This window comes from Nannospalax galili, unplaced genomic scaffold, assembly GCF_000622305.1.
Source record: "Nannospalax galili isolate Female #2095 unplaced genomic scaffold, S.galili_v1.0 scaffold323, whole genome shotgun sequence".
NCBI lineage: Eukaryota > Metazoa > Chordata > Mammalia > Rodentia > Spalacidae > Nannospalax > Nannospalax galili.
In genome coordinates this window covers 1,260,930-1,283,579 of record NW_008350329.1, presented here as the reverse complement: position 1 = coordinate 1,283,579, position 22,650 = coordinate 1,260,930, and the positions used below count along the sequence as shown (strand labels likewise).

Below are 22,650 nucleotides of genomic sequence, written 5' to 3'. Positions count from 1 at the left end.
TCGAACTCACAGAGATCCGCCTGCCTCTGCCTCCTGAGTGCTGGGATTAAAGGTGTGTGCCACCATGCCCAGCTCGTTTTTAAATTTTAATTACATTTGTTTATTTATTTGTGTGTATGTGCCACAATACTCATTTGGAGGTCAGAGGACAACTTGGGGAAATTGGTTCTTTCCTACTATTTGGGTTATAGGGATTGAACTCAGGTTGTCAGGCTTGGTAGCAACTAACTGCCTTTATCACTGAGCCATCTCACTGGCCTAGTTTGTTGGGGTTCATGGTAGTTTCTCTTCCTCCCTCGCTCCCTCCTTCCTTTCTTTCTTCCCTCCCCTGCCTCCCTCCCTTTCTTTGAGACAGGGTCTGGCTTTGTAACCTTGACTGGCCTGGATCTCACAGAAATCCACCTGCCCTGCCTCCTCTGTGGTCTCTTTTTCATAATTAGGGTTGTAGTTGTTTCTTTAATATTTCAGTTTTATTTGTGTCATACTTCCAGTATATTTTAAGACACTTTTAAAACTTAATCTTTGACAGTTTCAAATACATATATGTATGTAAGTATTTTGGCTGTTTTTGCCCCTTATTACCTCTTTCATCCCTTTCCCATTCCCACTGAACCCCTACTTCCCAACAGGCCCCCTCTTATTTTCATGTCTCTTCCTTTTGTTTGGTTTTGCTATTTTTGTGACCTACTGAATTTAATTAGGGTTGCTTACATGAGCATCAGTGAGGGGTTATTTACTGGAGCATGTGTCCATACGCAAAGAAAATGATTACCTCCTGAGCAACTATTAACTTTCAGTAGCTCCTCAGGGAGGGGTGGTAACTCATGAGCTGTTTCCTCATCCATGACAGAATTGATGGGCCCCATCTTGTGCAGGTAACCACAGCTGCAGTGAGTTCCAGTGTAATGGCAGCGTTTCACACGACTCCTTCCTTTGACTCTTACATTCCTCTTCTCTTCCCTACTTCTACGCTGTTCCTGGAGCTTTGGAGGGGATGATATGGATGGTCTGTTTAGGCTGATCATTTAACTGTCACCTGTTCTCAGCACTTTGACCAGTTATGAGTCTCTTTGCCCACTGTAAATAGACGCTTCTATGACCGAGGCTGAGACCAGTTGTAATCTATGTGTATAAGCATATTAGTACATGTTTACAAAGAAGTTTGACATCACATGTACTTAGAAAACAGCAGTAATAGGTTCCACTTAGGGCCTATGACCTCCCCAGCCTCAGGCTTTTGACCAGGTTACAGGCCTCAAATCCAGTCAGAAAGTGGTTGCTTATCCCCATAATAGTCATGCTACTATTGCACCAGTGGTCTCATCTTGCCTGGAAGGTTGGTATTGTAGTTTGTAATGTTTACAGCTACATAAGACTGTTTCTGAATTTTCCCTCCAGTAGCCTGAATCCAGTATTGTGAAAGCCAGTAGGATGGAAGCTTCCAGTGAAGTTCCAGCTTGATTTCTCCATTTTCTATGGGGTGCGGGGATCTCGGGGGGCCAGCTGCTGGGCGTGGCGCTGGTCTCCTGCGGGCGCCGAGGTGCGGCGGGTCGCGCACCGCATTGCTGTGGGTCTCTGCTACCGGAGCTGGTGGCTCTAGAACCGGTCAGCTGCCCGGTCGGGTTCCATTTCAATTTCCACCATGCACTCTCTCTCTAAGTTCGGGACCCGTTGGCCACCAGGTCACGAGGGGAGGTGCGAGAAACGGCGAAAGCAGGGTTTCCATGAGCCATGCCTTACGAAGAGACAGCTCTCTCTGGGAAGACTGGATCGTAGGCAGTAAGACACAGAACTCAGCTCAGTACAGCTCCTTTATTTAGTGACTCTGCTGTGGGGGCAGTGGTAAAAGCCTTAATTGATAGGTGCTTTTAGGATGCCCTATTTACATGTGGTGGTGGGCTCCTGCCAGGCTGTCAGACTGCCTGAAAATCACACAGGAAAACCTGGCAGTTTCAGAGCCGGAGGCCATGTTTCTGTGATGGCTACTTCAAAAGATGAGTCAGAAAGATGCTGGGAAGGCACCCTGCTGATAAAAGGAGCCTCTGCATATGAAGCCGAGCCCATGGGCTATCCGGACATGGAGAGACTGCTACTTTACACAACAGGGGTCCCCAACAATTTTCAACAACCAAAGTGTGTGGAGTCTTTGGCAATAGGGTCACCTTGTTTGGTGGGCAACCAAGAGCAATGACAGTAGCTTGTATCTAGTTCGGATTCCCCTGAACTAGAGTTAAGGATGGTTTGTAGCCGCCATGTGGGTGCTGGGAATTGAACACGGGTACTGCAAGAGCAGTCAGTTCTCTTAACCGCTGAACCATCTCTCCAGCCCCAGTACTTCTTACTCTTGATTCAGAGGCTTCCCAGTCCTATTTTAAAAACTATTTATTTATTTATTTATTTATTTATTTATTTATTTATTTACATGTATGTGTGTATTGCCTGCATGTATGTAAGTGTACCCATATTGTACAATGCCTATGGAGGACAGAAGAGGTTGTCGGATCCCTTAGAACTGGAGTTCTGGACAGTTGTTAGTTGCCATGTGGGTGCTGGGATTCTAACCCGGGTCTTCTGCAAGAACAGCCAGTGTTCTTAACTGCTGAGCCATCTTTCCAGCACCCCCAGTCATGTGTGTGTGTGTGTGTGTGTATGTGTGTGTGTATAATTTTTTTTTAATTTTATGTGTATGAGTGTATTGCCTGTATGTATGTGAGTGCACCCATTGTACAATGCCTCAGAAGAGGGCTTTGGATTCCTCTGGAACTGGAGTTAAGGATGGTTTTTAGCCACCATGTGGGTGCTGGGAATTGAACCCAGGTCCTCTGCAAGAGTAGTCAGTGCTTTTAATCGCTGAGCAATCACTCCACCCCACCACCACCCCCCAGTCATATTTTTAAGAGAGGGTTAGGGGGTCTGATTTACAAGTGCCATTGCAGTAGTGCTGGTCTCTGTAAACTTACTGCCCTTCATGTTCATGGTTTTACAAAATGTAGCTCCAGCAGAGCGGAGCCTAGTCTTTGGACATTGTCCTTGAATGGCCTAATACTGCTTTGTAGTAGGAGGCAGAAGTCTTCGTTTAAAATTCATTGAGCAAGTTTGTATAAAGTCATGTTTTTAAATAAGCAACAATAAGATGTGATGTTAGACACTACTGTAAGGATACAAATATTGATGCAGTGTAAATTTTTGGAAGCATGTAGTAGTGATAATCAAATATGAAAATATATAGTACTGTGCTAGTTAACAATAATCAATGTTCTTGATATAAAAAGGAAAATGGGGCTTACTATTTTTTTTGTACTAAACCATGAAAGGTCTAAATGAAATTTACTCCTTCCTAATTGAATTTTCCTGTTTGAGTTCTAGTAAACTAGGGAGGAGGAATGAACTTCAATTTAGTTTGTGATCTCTTGTCATTTAAATTTTGTTTGTATTTTTATTTTGTTAATGTGGTGGCACTTGCTATTTTTTTCTTAACCTTTGTTTCTGATACCCACATGGTTGTTCATGTTGTTTTTCAGCTGATTACTTGGCTCAAGCATTTGATTCTCTTTGTTTGGACTTGAAGACAGATGAAGGAAAAACCTTGTTTTTGGAGTATCAAGCTGTTCCAGTAATCCTAGGTCACCTGAGAATATCCAGCAAAGGGCTCCTGTCCAATGTCATTGATAGTTTGCTTCAGATGACAGTAGAATCAAGTGAGTTTTGGGTTTATATATGTAAAAAAATATAAATGGAATGATACTTTTTTTTCCCTCTTCTGATCTGAATATATAACTCCACATATGAGGCACTGTTGCATTTTTTAAATTATGGCTACTTATAAGAATTATTGTTTAGGTCAGCACACAGAACAATAGGTCTCATCATGCATCTTTATACATATGTATCATACTGTGTTGTCTTTTTTTTTTTTTTAGAATCTCAGTGTGAGACCTGAGTTGTATTTTTAAAAAAATCTTTAATATTTTTATTTTGTGTGTATGAGAGTATTGCCTGCGTCTGTGTAAGTGCACCCATGTTGTGTCATGCCCAGGAGTCAGAAGTGGGATCAGATTCTCTGGAACTGGAGTTATAAACACGTATTAGCCACCATGTCCCCTCTCTACTTCCTTATCACTTGTACTCTGCTATCTTCTCTAGTTCCCATGTCCCTTAAGAGCTCTTTTTCCCCCTCTCATAATACCTTTTCTAGTTAATATGGCCTGAAAATACACTCATAAACATATACAGAATTTTAATTTTAAGTTCTGCATATGCGAGATAATGTAATATTTGTCTCTCAGAGTCTGGCTTATTTTACTTAACAATGTCCATTTACATTCATTTTCCTGAAAATGTCATGATTTCATTTTTCTTTATGTTGCATAAAATTACATTGTGTATGTACCACATTTTTCTTTATTCATTCATTTGCTCATCGGCACTGAAGCTGCTACCATTTCCAGACTGTTGTGAATAGGGTAGCTACAAACATGGCCGCACTATTGTCTCTGTGATCTGCTGACTGAGAATCCTTTGGATGTATCCCAAGACTGGCATAGATGAGTCATATGGTAATTCTGTTTTCAGTTTATTTGAAGATTTATTTTATGTTTGAATGTTTTGCGAGTGTGTACGTAAGTATACCATGTGTGTGCAGTGCCTGCAGAGGCCAGAAGAGGGTGTCAGATCCCCTGCAACTGGAGTTACAGGCGTCTATGAACTGCCATGTAGGTGCTGCAAACCGAATCCAGGTCCCCTGCAAGAATATCAAGTACTCTTTAACTACTGAGCCATACTGATTTCCTTAGTGGTTACAGAAGTTTAGATTCCCATCAGCAGTGAATAAGGGTTTCCCTCTCCCCGTATTCTCACCAGCATTTGTATTCTTCATAACCATTCTAACTGGAGTGAAATGGAGTCTCAAAGTAGTTTTAATTTGCATTTGTGTGATCCCTAAGGATTTTGAACAGTTTTTCAAGTATATATTGGCTATTTGGATTTATTCTTTTGAGAACTATCTATTCAGTTCATGGGCTTATTTATTAATTGGAAGATTTGTGCACTCTGTGTGTGTGTGTGTGTTTAACTTTTGAAGTTCTTCATACATCCTGGATATTCCTCGTCTGATGTGTAGTTAGCTACATTTTTCCCCATTCTGTAGCTCATCTCTTCATTCTGATAATTGTTTTGCTATTACAGAAGCTTCTTAATTTCATGTAATCCTGTTTGTCAGTTCTTGGGATCATTTGCAGTACTTTTCAGAAAAGTTTTGCCTATGCCTGTATCTTGAAATGCCTTCAAAATTTCAGGTCTTACATTAAGATATTTGGTATATTTTGAGTTAATTTTTGTTCAAGGTAAGAGAGATGAATCTAGTTTCATTCTTCTACATGTGGAAATCCAGTATTCCCAGAACTCTTTGTTAAAGAGGCTGCCTTTTCTTCAGTGTATGTTTTTGACACCTTTGTCAAAATTAGTTGGATGTAATTGTGGGTTTATTTCTGGGTCTTCTGTTCCATTGATCTACATGTCTTTTTTTTTTCTGCCAGTACCATACTGTTTAGCTATGGCTCTGTAATACAATGTGAAATCAGGTATTGCAATTCCTCTGTTGCTTTTCCTACTAAAAATTGCTTTAGCTGTTAAGGGCCTTTTGTGTTTCCATATGTAGTTTAGGATTGTTTTTGCTAGTTCTGTAAATAATGTCACTGGGATTTTGATGTAGGTTGCATTGAACTAATAGACTTCTTTCAGTAACATAGCTATCTTTACAACACCAATTCTGCCTATTCATGAGGCTAGGAGTCTTTCCATTCTATTGTCTTAAGTTTCTTTCTTCAGTGTCATATAAGTTTTCATTGTGGAGGTTTTTTGTCTCCTTGGTTAGGTTTATTCCTAGATAATTCTTGTTGTTTTGTTTACTTTAAAACCATTGTGGATGGATTTTTGCCTCCCGATTTCTTTATTGGCAAGGTGTGTGTGTGTGTGTGTGTGTGTGTGTGTGTGTGTGTGTGTGTATCAATCTCTGTATATATTTATTATGTATCCTATCCTGCTACTTTGCTGAAAGTGTTTATCAAGCCTAAAGATTTCTGGTGGCGTCTTTAGGGTCTTTTAAGTGTAGGATCATACTGTCTGCAAATGGGAATAGTTTTGCTTGTTCTTTCCCTGTTTGTATCCCTTTTATTTCTTTTGCTCGTCTATTCTAGCTAAAGCTTCAAGCCCTATATATTAATAATAGTAGAGAGTGGCTACCAACTTTTCATCCCAGTTTTTAGAGGAAATGCTCTCATTTTTCCCCATTTAATATAATGTTGTCTATAGGTTTGTCATATAACAGTATGCTCATTCTGTTCTTAGTTTTTTTACCCTTTTATCATGAAGGGATTGTTGTACTTTGTCAAAGGCCTTTTCTGAATAGATTGAGGTGATCATGTAATTTCTCTGCTTAAGTCTGTTCATGTGCTGGATTACACTTTTGACTACTTTGCATCCCTGGAATGAAACTAACTTAGGTCATGGTGTATAACTTTCTTGTTATATTCTTGAATTGATTCTTATTTAGAAAAATTGCATCTATGTTCAGAAGGGAAATTGGTGTATAGTTTTCCTTCTTTGCTGTGGCCTTACCCAGTTTGGGTTTCAGGGTAGTTAATCAGTTTTGTGGTGTTCCTTCTTTTCCTAGTTTATGGACTAGTTTGGGAAACATTGGTGTTAAGTTCTTTTCTAAGGGTTTGGTAGTGATCAGCAGTGAATTCATCTGGTCCTAGATTTTTCTTTGTTTGGAGGCTTTTTATTGGTGCTTCAGTCTCACTGATAGGCATAGATCTGTTTAAGTCGTTTCTGTCTTTATTTAATTTTGATGGGTCACATGTATCTAGGAATCTTTTTGTTTTCCAAGCTTAAGGAGTAAAGGTTTTCATTTCATAATACTCCCTAATGCTTCTCTCTATATTTTATTGGAATTTGTAGTATCCTCCCTCTTTTCATCTCAAATTTGTTAATCTTGTTCATTTTTTTCAAAGAACTAATTCTTTTTTTGAAACAGGGTCTCCCTGTAACTCCAGTTGGCCTGGAACTCACTATGTAGACCAGGCTGGCCTGGAACTCACAATGTAGACCAGGCTGGCCTGGAACTCACAGAGATCTGCCTGCCTCTACTTCCCAAGTATTGGTACTAAAGGCATGTGCCACCACGCCCTGCTCAAAGAACGAATGTTCTTTTAGTCTCTGTTTTATTAATTTCTGCCCTGAACCTTTATTATTTCTTGTTGTTTATTGCTTTTAGGTTTGGATTGATCTAACCTTTGTTCAAATTTCCCCTAACTTGGCAGTTTTCCAGTGGTCATCTGTTACAGACATACTCTTCAAACATTAAGCATTTGAATGTCTTTCTCTGGTCTGTTTGCTCAGAGGGAGTAAGTTCATCAAATTTTCTACATAATGAGAGCATAATGACAGAGGCATGTTCCTGCTGTTGCCTTTTCCATCTTACTGTTTTTCATCTGTCTGTCTGTTGGCTTGTTTGTTTTCAGACAGGGTCTCCAGATAGCCCCCCCCTGGCCTGGAACTCGCTATGTAGACCAGGCTGGCCAAAATCTCACAGAGCTCCATCTGCCTTTGCCTTCTGAGTGCTGGGATCAAAATACGAAGCCTAGCCAGTCTTACCGTTTTAAGGAGGGTGTTGTGGCAGGGTGAGGACACTGACTTTGCTTGTAACTAGTGTATTTAATTCATGTGTCTGATGTTTTATACTTTGTGAGATTTTCTTTTTCTGATTTGGTTTTTAAATTGGACAAATTCTTTTACCTTGTTGCCAGTGGTTTCTAGTTTAACACAGATTGCTTATATGTAGGGGTGCTGAGAATGATATTTGCTTCTATTTGCTTCTCTTGGCCATTGACATTCCTCTTTTTGTTTTTGTTTTCATTTTTAAAAATTTTATGTATACCAGTGTTTTGCCTATGTGTATGTAAGTGCACCACATGCATGCACTGCCCATGGAAGCCAGAAGACGGCATTGGATCCCTTGGAACTGGCATTAAGGATGGTTGTTAGCTGCCATATGAGCCACAAAATCAGAACAAGTCAATGATTTGACTCACGTCCCAGAGTCAGTGGGGAGTGTAATAGCCTGAGCGCCTCCATTTTGTGTACGTTTAACTGGTTAAGACTGTAAAATCTACTCTGTTAAAAAAAAAAAAAAAAAAAAAAAACCCTTTCCAGTTTCACTGGTGAATCATCTGGTCCTAGGACCACCCCTAGGAAGGCAGGCTCACCTTAAGTTTTGCTAAATAGATGGGCAGTGCATTGAGATAGTGAAGTTTTTCTGCCTGGAATCCTGCCTCCTAGCACAGAACTTCTGGACCAGCCACAGTCATGTAGGTCTCTGTAAGTGTGTCCACTTTTCTGAATTCTTCAGAAAAGCGTAATCTTTCCTTTTTTTCTCCATACTTCTTTTTTTAAACATTCTTTGTTTAAGGCTTTGGGCTGCCCCTAGCATCTTGTATTTCTTTACTTTCTCTAAAGCTTCCTTCCCCCGGCCATGTGGCTGCTAGCCAGCCATGTGTCTAACCCCCATGTGGGCTGTAAACCTGCATGGTTTCATGGCTTTCTTTCCTTCTCCCAACCATCCTCCACCTCAGGGCAGCTGCCAAGATTACCAATTCATCTGCCCTGAGGATTTTTCTTTAAAATTCTAATAAAATTGTAACAGCTTAAATCTTGAAAAAAAAATTATGTATATGGGTGTTTTGCCTGCATGTATGTAAGTGCACCACATGAATGCAATGCCCATGGAAGCCAGAACAGGGCATTGGCTCCCTTGAAACTGGAGTTAAGGATGGTTGTTAGCTGCTGTGAATGTCGGGAACCGAACCTGGGTCCTATGCAAGAGCAGCCAGTGCTCTTAACCACTGAACAACCTCTCCAGCCCCTACATTGCTGCTTGAACCTCATTCATTCAGTGGGATGGGGCAGGTTGCTGCTTCTCAAACTACTGCAATGAGAGATCAATCTCATTAAATTTCCAGTCCAGAACAGAGAATATATCACACATTTACAAAGTGCCATTAAAAACACTAGAAACTCAAAAAGGTTAAAACATGCAGAATACAACTCCAAATGTTAAATTAATATTAGACTGATGAACAGACATGAAAGTACTATCAAGTTGCTCCACAAGTTTCTAAATGCTCAATTCCTATATTGTTACGTTCATCCTATAGATACCTCCTCCCAGCCATGACACTTCTGAGAAAGTCCAGGCTTCACAGAACACTGCAAACACACACTTTGAAACACAGCAATCTATTCATAGCTGATAACCAGTGCCCACTAGTTAGAGGGGGAAAAATCTACCTGCCAGTAAATTCTGTTGAGATTTATTTTTTCCACAATTTTTTTCTGTGATCTTAAAATGGCATCAATATTGTATAAATCAAGAAATGAGTTTCTTATCTCAAACCTAGAAGATAACAAAAATGAGAGGAGGTAACTATGTTGGGTGTGGTGACTCATGCTGTAAATCCTAGCATTCATAAAGCCTGAGGCAGGAAGATTTCCATGAGTGCAAATCCAACCTGGACTCCATAGTTGGTTCCAGGCCAGCCTGGGCTGCAGAATGAGACCCTATTTCAAAAAACTGGAAACCTTAAAACAAATAACAAAAAAACAGCTAAAGAAGTATTTTTGACCTATCCTTGTAATTCAGTGTGCCAAATGACTAATATCAGGTACTAGATTTACATCTAAAATGGAAATTATGTCAAGCAAATAAATATGCTTAAAGCAGACATAAATTACCCTTATCTGAACTTTGAAAAGTTTCCTATCACTAAAACAATAAGGTTTTCACAGTAATCAGAATTTTTAAGTGCTTTCAATTTGAATAAGAGTTGTATTGGAGTATAACCTGAACAGAGGTTAAACACATAGGAAAAAGTGAGTACATGTTGATTATACTATTTGTCCAAATATGAATTTCTGGTGCTACAAAGTAATTTCACTCAAGTTGGTCAACTATTTCATAAAATTATACTTGGTTATCCTGTAAGTACAAGGAGATTTAATCTTTATTAGATATGTACAGAAAAATTTGTTTCTAATAAATACATTATTTGTAATCTAGTAAGATTATTTTTCTTACTAAAGGAGAAAGTTCCTGGGAAAGTCTAATCCTCTAAATAAGTAGACCTTAAGCCCTTTGTTCTGCTCTTTAACACTTGCAAACTGGGATACAGTGCTCCAAGATTACTCATGCAGGTGGCCACATCCCTAAACTAGAAGTCTAGGATCTGGATAGTTGCAATGGCTAAATGCACTGATAAAATATACCAGAAAATGTGATATTCTGGAGCTGAGAAAAAAGCAAGCCTGGAATTTAAATTTAAGTAAATCTTAATTTCTGGCCTGTGGTAGAATGAGCCTTACATTACAGACATCTGTTTTACATCTATTTGACCTCTGTCTAGCCTTGGAATCTTTGGAGTACTTATCTAGTTTTTCTAGGCCTCAATTTCCCTTTCAGGCCTCCTTCACAGAGACAATTTGAAGGAAAAACACCATCACACATAAAAATGAATCAAGGTCTTGAAACCATACACTAAATGTACCTAGTTAGAAGCATACCTGTGACTTTACATAAACCCATTGAAGAGGTGCCACAGCAGCACAGTTAAAGTACCCCCATTTTACCCATTTCACCCTTGGTAACACCTGCCTCCTACTGTTCTCTCTCAGTTTCCTTCTTTCCTTTACATCCCTGGTTCCTTTCCATTTTCCTGGTTTCTGCAGTTACATCAGGATATACACTCACATATAAAGATTTGGTGCTGGGATCCACAAATGAAGGAGAATGTATGTCGTTAATTTTTTTTTTTGAGCCTGTGTTACTTCACTTAGTATAACAGTTTGTAGTTTCATCCATTTACTTGCAAAGTTCATGATTTCTTCTTTATTTACCACTAAGTAGAACTCCATTGTGTAAATGTACCACATTTTTGTTAATCATTTGTTAGTTGAGGGACACTTAGGTCACTTCCATTTCCTAGCTATTGTGAAAAGAATGGCAACAAACATGGATGTACAAGTATCTCTGTAGTGGGGTGAGTCCTTTGGGTATATGCCAAATGGTACATTTATTTTTTAAGAGTTCACCACACTGCTTTCCATAGTAGTTGCACAAGTTTGCAGTCCTACCAGCAGAGAATGAGTGTTCCCGTTTCCCCACATCCTCTCCAGAATTGGTATCATTTGTTCTCTTGATCTTAACCAGTTTGGGGTAAAGTGAAGTCTTAAAGTGGTTTTAATTTGCATTTCCACAATTACTAAGGATGTTGAACACTTTTTAAGGTGTTTCTTAGCTAACTTTATTTCTTCTTTTGAGAACTGTCTGTTCAGATCTATAGCCCATCTTTTAATTGGGTTTTTTTTTTCTTGATTCTCTATTTTTCAGTTCATTATATATTCTGAATGTTAAACCTCTGTCAGTTGGTTCCTGGTGAAGATTTTCTCCCACTCTGTGGTTTTTCTCTTCACTTTCTTGATTGTTTCTTTTGCTGTACAGAAGTTTTTTGGTTTAGTGAGGTCCCACTTGTTTATTGTTGATCTTAATTCCTGAAGAAATTGATTTCTGATTTAGAAAGTCCTTTCCTACAACTATATCTTGTAGGGTACTACCTAAGTTTTGATGTATGCACTTAGAGCTATAAACTTTCTAGTTTCATTATTCTACAGGTGGAGATCCAGTTTTGCTAGCACTATTTGTTGAAGATGCTCTTTCCTCCAGTGTGTGTTCTAGGTACCTTTGTCAAATATCAGGTGACTGAAATTGTGTGTTCTCAGGTTTGGATCTTCAGTTGTGTTCCACTGATGTATGTATCCATTTTTGTGCCAGTACCATGCTGTTTTTATGACTGTAGCTCTGTAATATAGTTTGAGATCTGGTACACTCAACCCCTCAGCACTACTCTTTGTGCTCAGGGTTGCTTTGGCTATTCGGGGTCTTTTGTGTTTCCATATGAATTTTAGGATTTTTTCTCTAATTTTGTGAAGTATATCATGGGGATTTTGATTGAGATTACAATAAATCTATATATTGCTTTTGGTAGGATGGTCATTTTCACAATATTAATTCTTTCAACCCATGAGCATAGAAGGTCCTTCCATCTTCGGTGTCTTCCTCAATGTCTTTCTTGAAAGATTTAAAATTTTCATTGTAGAGGTCTTTGGTCAGATTTATTCTGAGATATTTTATTTTTTGAGGCTGTTGTGAATGGGAGGCTATCCCTGTGCTCTTTCCCCACTTGCTTGTTATTGACATATAGAAAGGCTACTGGGTTTTGTAGATTAATTTTGTAACCTGCCACTTTACTGAAAGTGTTGATCAATTCTAGGAGTTTTCTAGTGGAATTTTGGGGATCTGTTAGGTAAAGTATATCATCTGCAAAAAAGGATAACTTGACCTCTTCTTTTCCAATTAGTACTCATTTAATTTTCTTCTCTTGTTTTATTGCCCTAGAAAGTGTTTTAAGTGCTGTATTGAAAAGGAGTGGAGATAGTGGACATCCTTGTCTGGTTCTCGATTTTAATGGGAATACATCCAGTTTTTCTCCATTTAGAATGATACTGGCTGTGGGTTTGTTATATATAGCTTTAATTATGTTGAAGTACGTTCCCTCTAGTCCAGTTTCCTTTAGGACTTTTGTCATGAATGCATGCTGAATTTTGTTAAAGACCTTTTCTGCATCTATTGAGATGACCCTGTAATTTTTGTCTGAGTGCATTTATGATGTTTGTTGATTTGCATATATTGAACTATCCCTACATCTCTGGAATAAAGCCAACTTGATCATGGTGCATGATCTTTTTGATGTGTGTTTCAATGCAGTTTGCAAGTATTTTGCTGAGAATTTTTATATCTATGCTCATTAAGGATATAGGTCTGTAATTTTCTTTTTTGGTTGTGTCTTTACCTGGTTTTGGTATTAGGGTGATGCTGGCTTTGTAGAAGGAGTTTGGGGGTTCTCTCTCTGTTTCTATCTTTTTAAATAATTTACATAATACTGGTTGTAGATATTCTTTAATTGTCTGGTAGAATTCTGCTGTAAACCCATCTGGACCTGGGCTTTTTTTTACTTGGGAGGTTTTGTATTGTTATTTACATTGCCTTATATGTTATGGGTCTGTTTAAGCTGTTGATCGTTTCTTGGTTTAACTTTGGTGGTTCTCATGATTTTTGATATCCATCCATTTCTTTTAGGTTTTCAAATTTAATAGCATATAGGTTTTTAAAGTATTCCCTTACAATGTTCTGTATGTCTTAGGTATCTATTGTGATGTTTCCCTTTTCATCTCTGATTTTGTTGATTTGGATTTTCTCTTTCTTCCTTTTGGTTGACTGGGCTAGGGATCTATCTATCTCATTTAGTTTTTCAAAGAACCAGCTCTTGATTCATCGATTCTTTGTTTTTTCTTTATTTTTATTTCATTAATTTCTGCTCTGATTTTTGTTATTCCTTCTCATCTGCTGGATTTGGGTTTCATTTGCTCTTGCCTTTCCAGAGTCTTGAGTTTCAATGTTGTCATTTATTTGTGCTCTTTCTGATTTTTTTTTTTTTTTTTTTTTTTTTGGTCTTTTTGAGACAAGGTCTCTCTGTAGCCCCAGCTGTCCTGGATCTCGCTATATAGACCAGGCTGGCCTCAAACTCACAAATATCTGCCTGCCTCTGCCTCCCAAGTTCTGGGACTACAGGTGTGTGCCACCACGTCCGGCACTTTCTGATTTTTTATTGTAGGCACTTACAGCTATAAACTTCTCTCTTAGGACTGTTTTTAAAGTATTCCAGAGGTTTTGTTGTTTTGTATTGTCCTTTTCGTTGAATTCTTGAATACTTTTATTTCTTTCTTAATTTCTCCTTTGACGCACTCATCATTCAGGAGTGTGTTGTTTAATCTCCATGAGTTCATGTAGTTACTAGGGCTTCTTCCATTGTTGATTCTAAGCTTTATTGCATTGTAGTCTGATAGAACACATGGAATTATTTCAGTTTTTTTGTATTTGTTGAGGTTTGTTTTGTGCCCCAGTATGTGGTTATTTTTTGAGAAAGATCCATGGGGTGCTGCCGGGTGGAATATTCAGTAGATGTTTGTTAGGTCTATTTGATGTATGGCATCATTCAATTCAAACATCTCTGTTTATTTTTTCTCCAGTTGACCGTCTAATGGAGACAGCAGGGTATTGAAGTCCCCTGCTATTTCTAAGGGGTTAATTTGTGCCTTAAAGTCCTGTAGTTTTGTTTTTATGAATTTGGGTGCACCAGAGTTTGGTGCATATATGTTAATGATTGTAATATTTTCTTGGTTAATTGTTCCTTTGATCAGAATGAAATAACCCTCTTTATCTCTTCTGATTAATTGTAGTTTGAAGTCTATTTTGTCAGATATTAGAATTGCAACCCCTGCTTGTTTCTTAGTGCTGTTTGCTTGGAATATTCTTTTCTGTCCTTTTACCTTAAGGTAGTAGTGTAATTGAAGATGAGATGGGTTTGTTTTAGACCACAAAAAGATGGATTTTTGTTTCTCAATCCATTCAACTAGCCTATGTCTTTTGACTGGGGATTACAGTCCATTGATATTTAAAGTTATTACTGAAAGATGTGTATTGGTTGCCAACATTTTGGTTACTGTTTTCATTCTTTGCCTAATTTTGTGTTTCCACAATTATACCTTCATTTAGTTTCTTTCTGTTGCCCATGGGGTATAGTTGTTCTTTTCTCTGTTCTTTGTATTGCTTTAAGTATTCTTTAATGGCTGGTTTTGTGGACATGAATTCTTTCAGACTATTCATGTCAAGGAAGATTTTTATTTCCCCTTCAACTAAAATAGACATTTTTGCTGGATAATGTATTCTGGATTGGCATCTATTGGGAATACTTTGATCCAGGCTCTTCTGGCATTCATAGTTTGCATGGAAAATTCAGCTGTGATCCTGATGGGTTTTCCTTTGTATGTGACTTGTTTTTCTTTTGCAGTTTTTAGTATTCTCTCTTTATTCTATACATTTAGTGTTTTCACTATCATATGAGGTGGGGTGTTTCTTTTCTGGTTCTGTCTCTTTGGTGTTCTTTGTGCTTCTTTTATTTGTGTGGGCATGTCTTTCCTTAATTTGGGGGAATTTTCTTCTACAATCCTGTTGAAGATATGGTCAATATCATTAACCTGAGATTCTTCTCCTCCTATGTCTATGATCCATAAATTTGGTCTTTTTATGATGTCCCACATTTCCTGCATACACAATTCCTTTGTTTTTAAAAATGTATCATATTTTTTGCTTGGGTGGTCCAGTTCTTCAACTTTATTGTCCAATCTTGATATTCTGTTTTCCCTTTCATTCATTCTAGTGGTGAGGCTGTCTCCTGTCATTTTAAATTGGCTTATCAAAATTTTCACTTCCTTTTCATTTAAGCTTGAATTTTCTTCAATATTTTTGTCTCTTTTGTGAATTCATTCACAAGTTTATCCTTCTTTTAGTTAAGTTGTTTGTTTTTGTGTTAAGTTCATTGAATTCTTTGATCATGGTTATGATTGTTCTTTAAAATTCCATGTCCTGGATTATCTCTAGGGGGTTCTTATTGTAGAACTCTTTCTATAGGATTGGTGATGTTTGGTGGGAACATATTATTTTGGTTTTTCCTATTATTATTTTTGTTGTGGTTTTGGCATGTGGATTTCTTTTGTTGCTTCTGATTCTGGTATGAAACTCAAGCCTTCCTTTGTTGAGTTGAAGTCTGACTCTGTTTGTATTGTCGATGTGCCTTGGTTGTTTTCTGATTGGGTATGAAAAGCTGGTTGTTTAGGGTTCAGGTTCTCTCTTTTGATTTTATATTGGAGGGAACAGATGGCTCCATTCTGGCTATGCAGGAACTCTTCAGGAGGGTGAAGTGGCCTTGGCTAGTTAAGAGCACTTCAGAAGCCTTAAATGACTAGTGCCAAGGTCCAAGGAAAGATGGGAGATGGAAGTACTGATCCCTACTAGTTTGCAGAAAGCCTAAGCCCTGGAGCAGTGGGAAGGACTCCAGATGGTCCCAGAGCAGGAGGATGAGCAAAGTGAGATTTGAGAAGCTCACACTGCAGAGACTTCAGTCAGGTGCTCTCAGGCAGTTTCCAAATGTCTGGGCTCCTACTAGCCAGCAGGGAAGCCTGGGCCCAGGACAGCAGGAGGGACTGCAGGTGGTCCCAAAGTAGAGAAATGGTCATGTCTGGATCTGGGAAGTTTGCCACACAGCACCCTGAGTCAGGCACAAGTCAGGCACTCTCAGGCAGCCTCCAGAGGTCTGGGCCACTACTGCCCAGCAGGGAATCCTGACCGTGGGGCAGTGTTTTGGACTGCAGTGGCCCCAATGTAGGGGGATGGGCACAGAGAGACCTGGGAAGCCCACCACACCACACGGAGGCTTGATTCAAGTGCTCTCAGGCAGTCTCCAAAGGTCTGTTTGTTGTAGCTTTTTAATCATTGGCAATAGAAATAAAATCCTCACTGTATAAAATAATACATTTGTCCTGGGTATATTAATATAATATTAATATATTATTAATATTAGCACATTAATATCAGAATTAGGAGAGGTTTTGTTTTTTCAAAATAATTTTATTCTGCTTACTCCTTGCCTTAGAATTCTAAAAACATTAAAATGGCTGCTATTTGAGAAATACAAACTTAAGACTGTAAGCATTTAAACTGTATGTGCTTGTTCTCAACAGGCTGATTACTAACATGGACATCACCATCACAAAGAGTGTGCTGACTGACTTGCTGACAACATGCACATTCAAAAATACAAACTTGCTATAGGGAATGTTGGCAGAGTTTATATAAATAAGTCTCTTGGGATTTCAGAGGCTGACTTTTAAATTATTTTCTTAGATTGCTTGCTCCTTGTGCTTTGTCAGGTGTGTTTGTATGGTAATAGTACAGGGAGTCTTTAATGCCACTTTTTCCCTACTGTTGAAAGTGATCTGTAGCTGAGATTGCATCTTCAGATTATTTTTCTCAAACTGAGGATTCATTGTGCTCTATCAAGCTTAGGAAATACTAATTTCGGTTAAATATTTTTATGTATAAAGCACTGAAAATTTTTATTTCAAGAAACAACATAAACGCTTGCAGCAAAAGCTGTGGGTTGACACTTCCTACATTCTTACCTCTTTGCCTGCCTTTCCTCTGTAAGCTGCAAAAACCTAAAATGCACTTTGTCCCTTAGCTTTCCTTGCTGACAAGAACAGCCACGTGCTTGGCACACTTGATGAGATTAAAATTGGAAGTCTACTGAGAGTTTGAGGAAATTTTGCATTTGCTTTTCTTATAAAATGGGAAAATTGGTCACATGGGGATATACCTGTGACAAAGGTGCCAATAACACACAATAGGAAAAGGATAGGGTTTTTTTTCCAGCTAGCCTGGAACTCACTATGTAGACCAGACTGGCCTCAAACTCAGAGATCTGCCTGCCTCTGTCTCCCAAGTGTTGGGATTAAAGGCGTGTGCCACCACACCCAGCTGGATAGTTTCTTAAGTAACTGGTATTGGGAAAACTGAATATCCATATGTAGAAGATTGGTATTAGGTCCCATGTTTCTCTTCACCTAAGAATAAACTCAGATTAAAGACTTAAAGATAAGACCTGAAACTGTAAAAGTATTAGAAAATCTAAGAGAAAGTTCCTTGTCATTGTTTTGGGCAGTGATTTTCAAACAAGACATCAAAAGCACAGCTAACAAAAGTAATTATTATAGATAAATAGGATTGGACCAAACTAAGAAGTTTCTGTACTGCAAAGGAAATAGCAGAGCAAAAAGACAATCCATAGATAGGGATGAAATATTTTCAGATTACATTAGATAGGAGACTAATAGTCCAAATAGTCAAGAAACTCAAATTACTTAGTAGCAGGAAACAACATAAATGTTCTACGTCTCTGATTTTCAGAAAAATGTAAATAAAACCAGAATGTGATACCATGTCACACCCATTAGGTAGTCATTATCAAGAAGAGCTGGCAGATCGCATGTGCCTGTAATTACATCATGGGACAGGGAGGGGGCAAGATTTCCCAGCTAGCCTGGATTACACTGACCCTGTCTTGGAAAGAAAGGGAAAGAGGGATGGAAAATGGTGAAAATAGAAAGAAGGGAAACCTCATATGCTGTTGGTGGTTTTGTAAATTAGTGTAGCCACTTTGGAAAACAATTCCTCAGTAAACTAAAACCACAATTACCCACAATCCAGCAATGCCACTTCTAAGTATATATGCAGAGGAATTGAAATCAGTATGCCAAAGACATGTCTGTACCCCTTGTCACTGTAGCACTGCATCTAATAGCTAAGATACAGAAGCATCTGAAGTGTCTGCTGGAAGGTAAACAATACATTCTATTCAGCCTTTAAGAAGGAGGAAATTCAGCTGGTCATGGTGGCGCACACCTTTAATCCCAGCACTTGGGAGGCAGAGGCAGAGGATCCCTGTGAGTTCAAGGCCAGCCTGGTCTACATAGTTAGTTCCAGGACAGCTGGGGCTACAGGGAGACCCTGTCTCAAAAAGACCAAAAAAAACCCCAGAGGACAATATATTAAGTGAAATAAGCCCATATCAGAGAGACAAATACCTTATACTCTCACTTAGGTGTGAAATCTGGAAAAATTAAACTCAAAGAATTAGAAGTAGAATTGGTGCTTGCTAAAGGAGGATTTTAAATATTCTCATTACCAGGAAATGATGAGAAGTGAAACAAGGCTTCTTACCTATAGCTCCTATTCACCAATCTTTGCTTGAGTCTCTCTTTTTAAAAATGATTCTTTATTGAATTTTTGTATATTTCATACAATAAAATCTTAATTGCATTTAGATCCCCTCCCCCTTCTGTATCCTTCATAGCCCCCCACCAGATTTCATGCATTCTGTCATATATGTTAAGGCCTATGAAGTCAAGTTTGTGTACCCAGATACCCCTTAGTGCAAGTTCATCCACTGGAGTCTCGTCAGCTTATCTAGAGTCACTCCCTTAAAGAAGATCAACTCTTCTTCACCCAGCAGCAATCAGTTGCCAGTAGTTCCTCAGCTAAGGTTGAGGCCTGCTTCCCATTTCCTCAGTTCTATGCTGGGTTTTTGTCTGATTGAGTTTGCATGGGTCTTGTGCATGCTGTCACCATTGCTGCAAGTTCATATGAGAAAGGTCCCAGAGACTCGAAAGACTCTGTTTCCTTATGATTGTGCAACAGTCCTGGCTCTTAGAATCTTTCTGCCCCTTCTTTGGCAATGCTCCTTCACATGAGTGGGTGAAGTCTAATATTAGGTGTCCTATCCAGGGATATTCACTCTGCAGTCTCTTGTTCTCTAAAACTTAGCTAGTTGTACCTTTTGTGTGCATCACACTCTGTTGTATGAGGAAGCTTCACTTGTGAGAGTTGAGGGATGTATTGGTATTTCTCTGCTTCCTCTTCTATGTTCCATGAGACTTAGGTGTAGAGATTCTACTGTAGATGTGTCTCTTAGGACTGGGCATCTCTCAGACATTCTCTGTGTTTGACCCGTTGTAGAACTCTGTAATAGTCTCCATCTATTGCAAAAAGAAGCTTCTTTGATGAGTGGTGAATAGTATACTTGTCTGTAAATATAAGGATCCATGTTTAGCATAAGTAAGAAATTTCATTTGTCTAGAAATATGACAGAGATAGAATTTTCTTTAGGGTCTGTAACCTGTCCTGCTGTGTGTATGTATTTGGTGATGTTTACAGTGCCACATATGAGTTCCCTCCCATTCCATAAACCTTTGCTTACATCTCTTTTGAACAGTCCTTAGGGACAGAATTACTGAGTAAAAGGATATGTACATGTAGTGTAAAAATTTGGGAGATTCAAATTATTTTATTTTTGCTTTACTTTTTATTTTTATTTTTATTTTTTGAGACAAGGTCTCCCTATAGCCCCAGCTGTCCTGGAACTCACTATGTAGACCAGGCTGGCCTTGGATCTTACAGTATTGGTATTAAAGGCATGCACCACCACATCTGGCTCTAATTATTTTATTCTTAATGTGAATATGTTCTCTTGTAAATTGCTTAATTGTATTCATTGATAAATAATACTAGATATATCTTTTTTTTTTTTTTTTTGGTCTTTTTGAGACAGGGTCTCCCTGTAGCCCAGCTGTCCTGGAACTCACTATGTAGACCAGGCTGGCCTTGAACTCACAGAAATCTCCCTGCCTCTGCCGCCCAAGTGCTGGTATTAAAGGTGTGCGCCACCACACCTGGCTAGAAATACCTTTTCTAAGAACTGTTATACAGTGATGGTTTCTTATGGCAAATACACTACAAAGTCATTCCCCTTTCCTCTCTTCTAAGTTTGTAATTTCTCATTGGTTTTGCTTGCTTTGTTTCCCAGGCCTTTTAATTTTTCAATTAAATTCATTTTTAAATGTTATTTCATTAGATTTTCAATCTTTTATGAATCTTTCCCTCTTCAGCTTTTATGCTCAAAATGTTCTTTCCATGTAATACTAACATTGCTAAATTTAGTATTTTAAAGAAAATTAACTTAGTACTTCAACAAAATTTCTTATTGCCAGTTATTTAAACTGAGCTTTCTCTCAAACATGAGATTTCTGTTGAATTTTACCTAATATGAGCTTAATGTTAGATAATCGTCTTCTCGTTATATTCCACAAGAGCCAGTGGGTGTTTTAACTTTCCAAATCATAGTTTCACCCTAAAGCTTAAGTATGAAAGAATAGCCCAGCATGGTGGCACATGCCTTTAATGCCAGCACTCAGGAGGTAGAGGCAGGCAGATCTCTGTGAGTTCAAGGCCAGCTCCAGGATAGTTGGGGCTACAGGGAGACCCTGTCTCAAAAAGACCAAAAAAAAAAAAAAAGTGCGGAAGAATGAAAAGCTAAGTAAGTGTTTATCAGTGACTCACACAGTTCTGGGTTTTTGTTCTTGTTGTTGTTGTTGTTGTTGTTGTTGTTGTTGTTGTTATTGTTGTTGTTGTTTTAATTTTCTTTTTAGCTACTCCTTAACAGTAAAAATGGGTAATTTGTTTTGCAGAATCGTTGCAGCCTTTCCTGGAAGCCTGCAGCAACTCTTTATTTTTCCGTACTTGTTCTGTGCTGCTTCGAACCCCTAAACTTGATCTTCATATCCTAGAAAAGCTCAGTATTATCCTACAGAAACTTTCCAAAATCAAGTAAGACTTTGGTTTTTGTAATATTTTTTATTGAAAGATAATTATGTTATGATCATTTAGGGCAGCCTTTCTTAATCTCTTGCGAGTTCAACTTTATTAAAATTTCCTGTCTATAGATGTACATGGGAAATAATCTTATAAATTTAAGATTCATGAATATTAATGGTTACCAAAGACCACAGATTTGGGGAGATGCTCATTAGATTTGAACTCAGTTCCTCAGGGTTGCACAGCAAGTACTTTTATCTGGTGAGCACAAGTACCATGCCCTCACATTCGCCTAAGTTCTCTTTCAAGTACATGTAATTAAATAATATGCCGATTCTTTTACAGGAGTAATAAGAAGCTGTTTGAAATTTTTACAATTCATCTCATGCTTCAGGAACTACAAAGGACAACACATCCAGAGCATGCTTTTCTCTGTATTAACCTGAATTCAACTCTGTTCAATTTGGGTTTAACAAAATGTAACTCCCTGGTCTCCAATGCAAGCCATTAGAAAGGGATATGCTCTCTCTCTGTGTGTGTGTGTGTGTGTGTGTGTGTGTGTGTGTGTGTGTTTTGCTTATTTATAAAGTATAAATCACCAAAGATTCTACCAAGTCAGGTTATCAGTAGCATCATTTATCATGAAAGTTTTTTCAGCTATGTAAATGAGACCTATAGGATATTTGAGAATGTTTCCATTTAAGGTAATACTAATGCAAAATCATTTCCAGAATTTATGACACTGGGGTTACTTTTATAAAAATGTTTTAGGAAAAATCTTTTTAAAAATTATGTGAATATTTAGAATAAAATTTCTTATTTGGAAACACAGACTATGTTGTCATTTGTTTTCTTAACATAGATTAGTACTTTTAAAAAGGATTTTACGTGTGTGTGTGTGTTTCTGTCTGTCTGTCTGTCTGTCTGTCTGTGAGAGGCCAGAAGAGGATGTCAGGTCCCCTGGAGCTAGAGTTATAGGCAGTTGTGAGCTGCCCAATGTGGGTGCTGGGAACTGAACTCTGGTCTTCTGCAAGAATAGTATATGCTCTTAACTCCTGAGCCATGTCTCCAGCCCCCAAAGCACTTATTTAAAAAAAAAACTTTATTGAGAATTTCATATATGCATATAAGGTGTTTTGATCAAACCCACACCCACTCCCTCCCCTCCAACACCTCCCATATCTCCCCATCACTTTTTTCTGACTTTCTCTTTCTTCTCTCTCTTTCTTCTCTCTCCCTCTCTCTCACCTTTCTTTCATGGGACTTTTTGCTACTCTAATATTACCCCCTTTGAAGAGGTAACCCTAAAATCTTTTAGGGATTAGATAAGAGCTCCCAAAAACTCTTGATATTTTTGGCCTTTGGAACAGAGTATGTAACTAAGAGCCCAAGGACGTTTTGATTTTTAGCCAAAAAATTGGTTATTTTTCTTTGGA

General features: G+C 38.3%; 1 protein-coding gene across 7 annotated transcripts in view; it reads left to right on the top strand.

Annotated features, from left to right (window-relative positions):
- Positions 1 to 22,020, top strand: part of Ccdc138 (coiled-coil domain containing 138) — a 138,843-nt gene extending 116,823 nt beyond the window's left edge. For 6 of the 7 annotated variants that reach the window (XM_017801785.2, XM_017801784.2, XM_029570654.1 and 3 more), the window contains 3 exons: positions 3,522 to 3,698; positions 21,088 to 21,226; positions 21,560 to 22,018. In XM_017801785.2, the coding sequence (XP_017657274.1) occupies positions 3,522 to 3,698; positions 21,088 to 21,226; positions 21,560 to 21,725 (482 nt within the window). In that variant the 3' untranslated portion in view covers positions 21,726 to 22,018. Of the gene's footprint in view, positions 1 to 3,521; positions 3,699 to 21,087; positions 21,227 to 21,559 lie in introns of all 7 variants that reach the window. The other variant, XM_029570651.1, reaches the window with a different exon arrangement.
- The last annotated feature ends 630 nt before the right edge of the window (positions 22,021 to 22,650 follow it).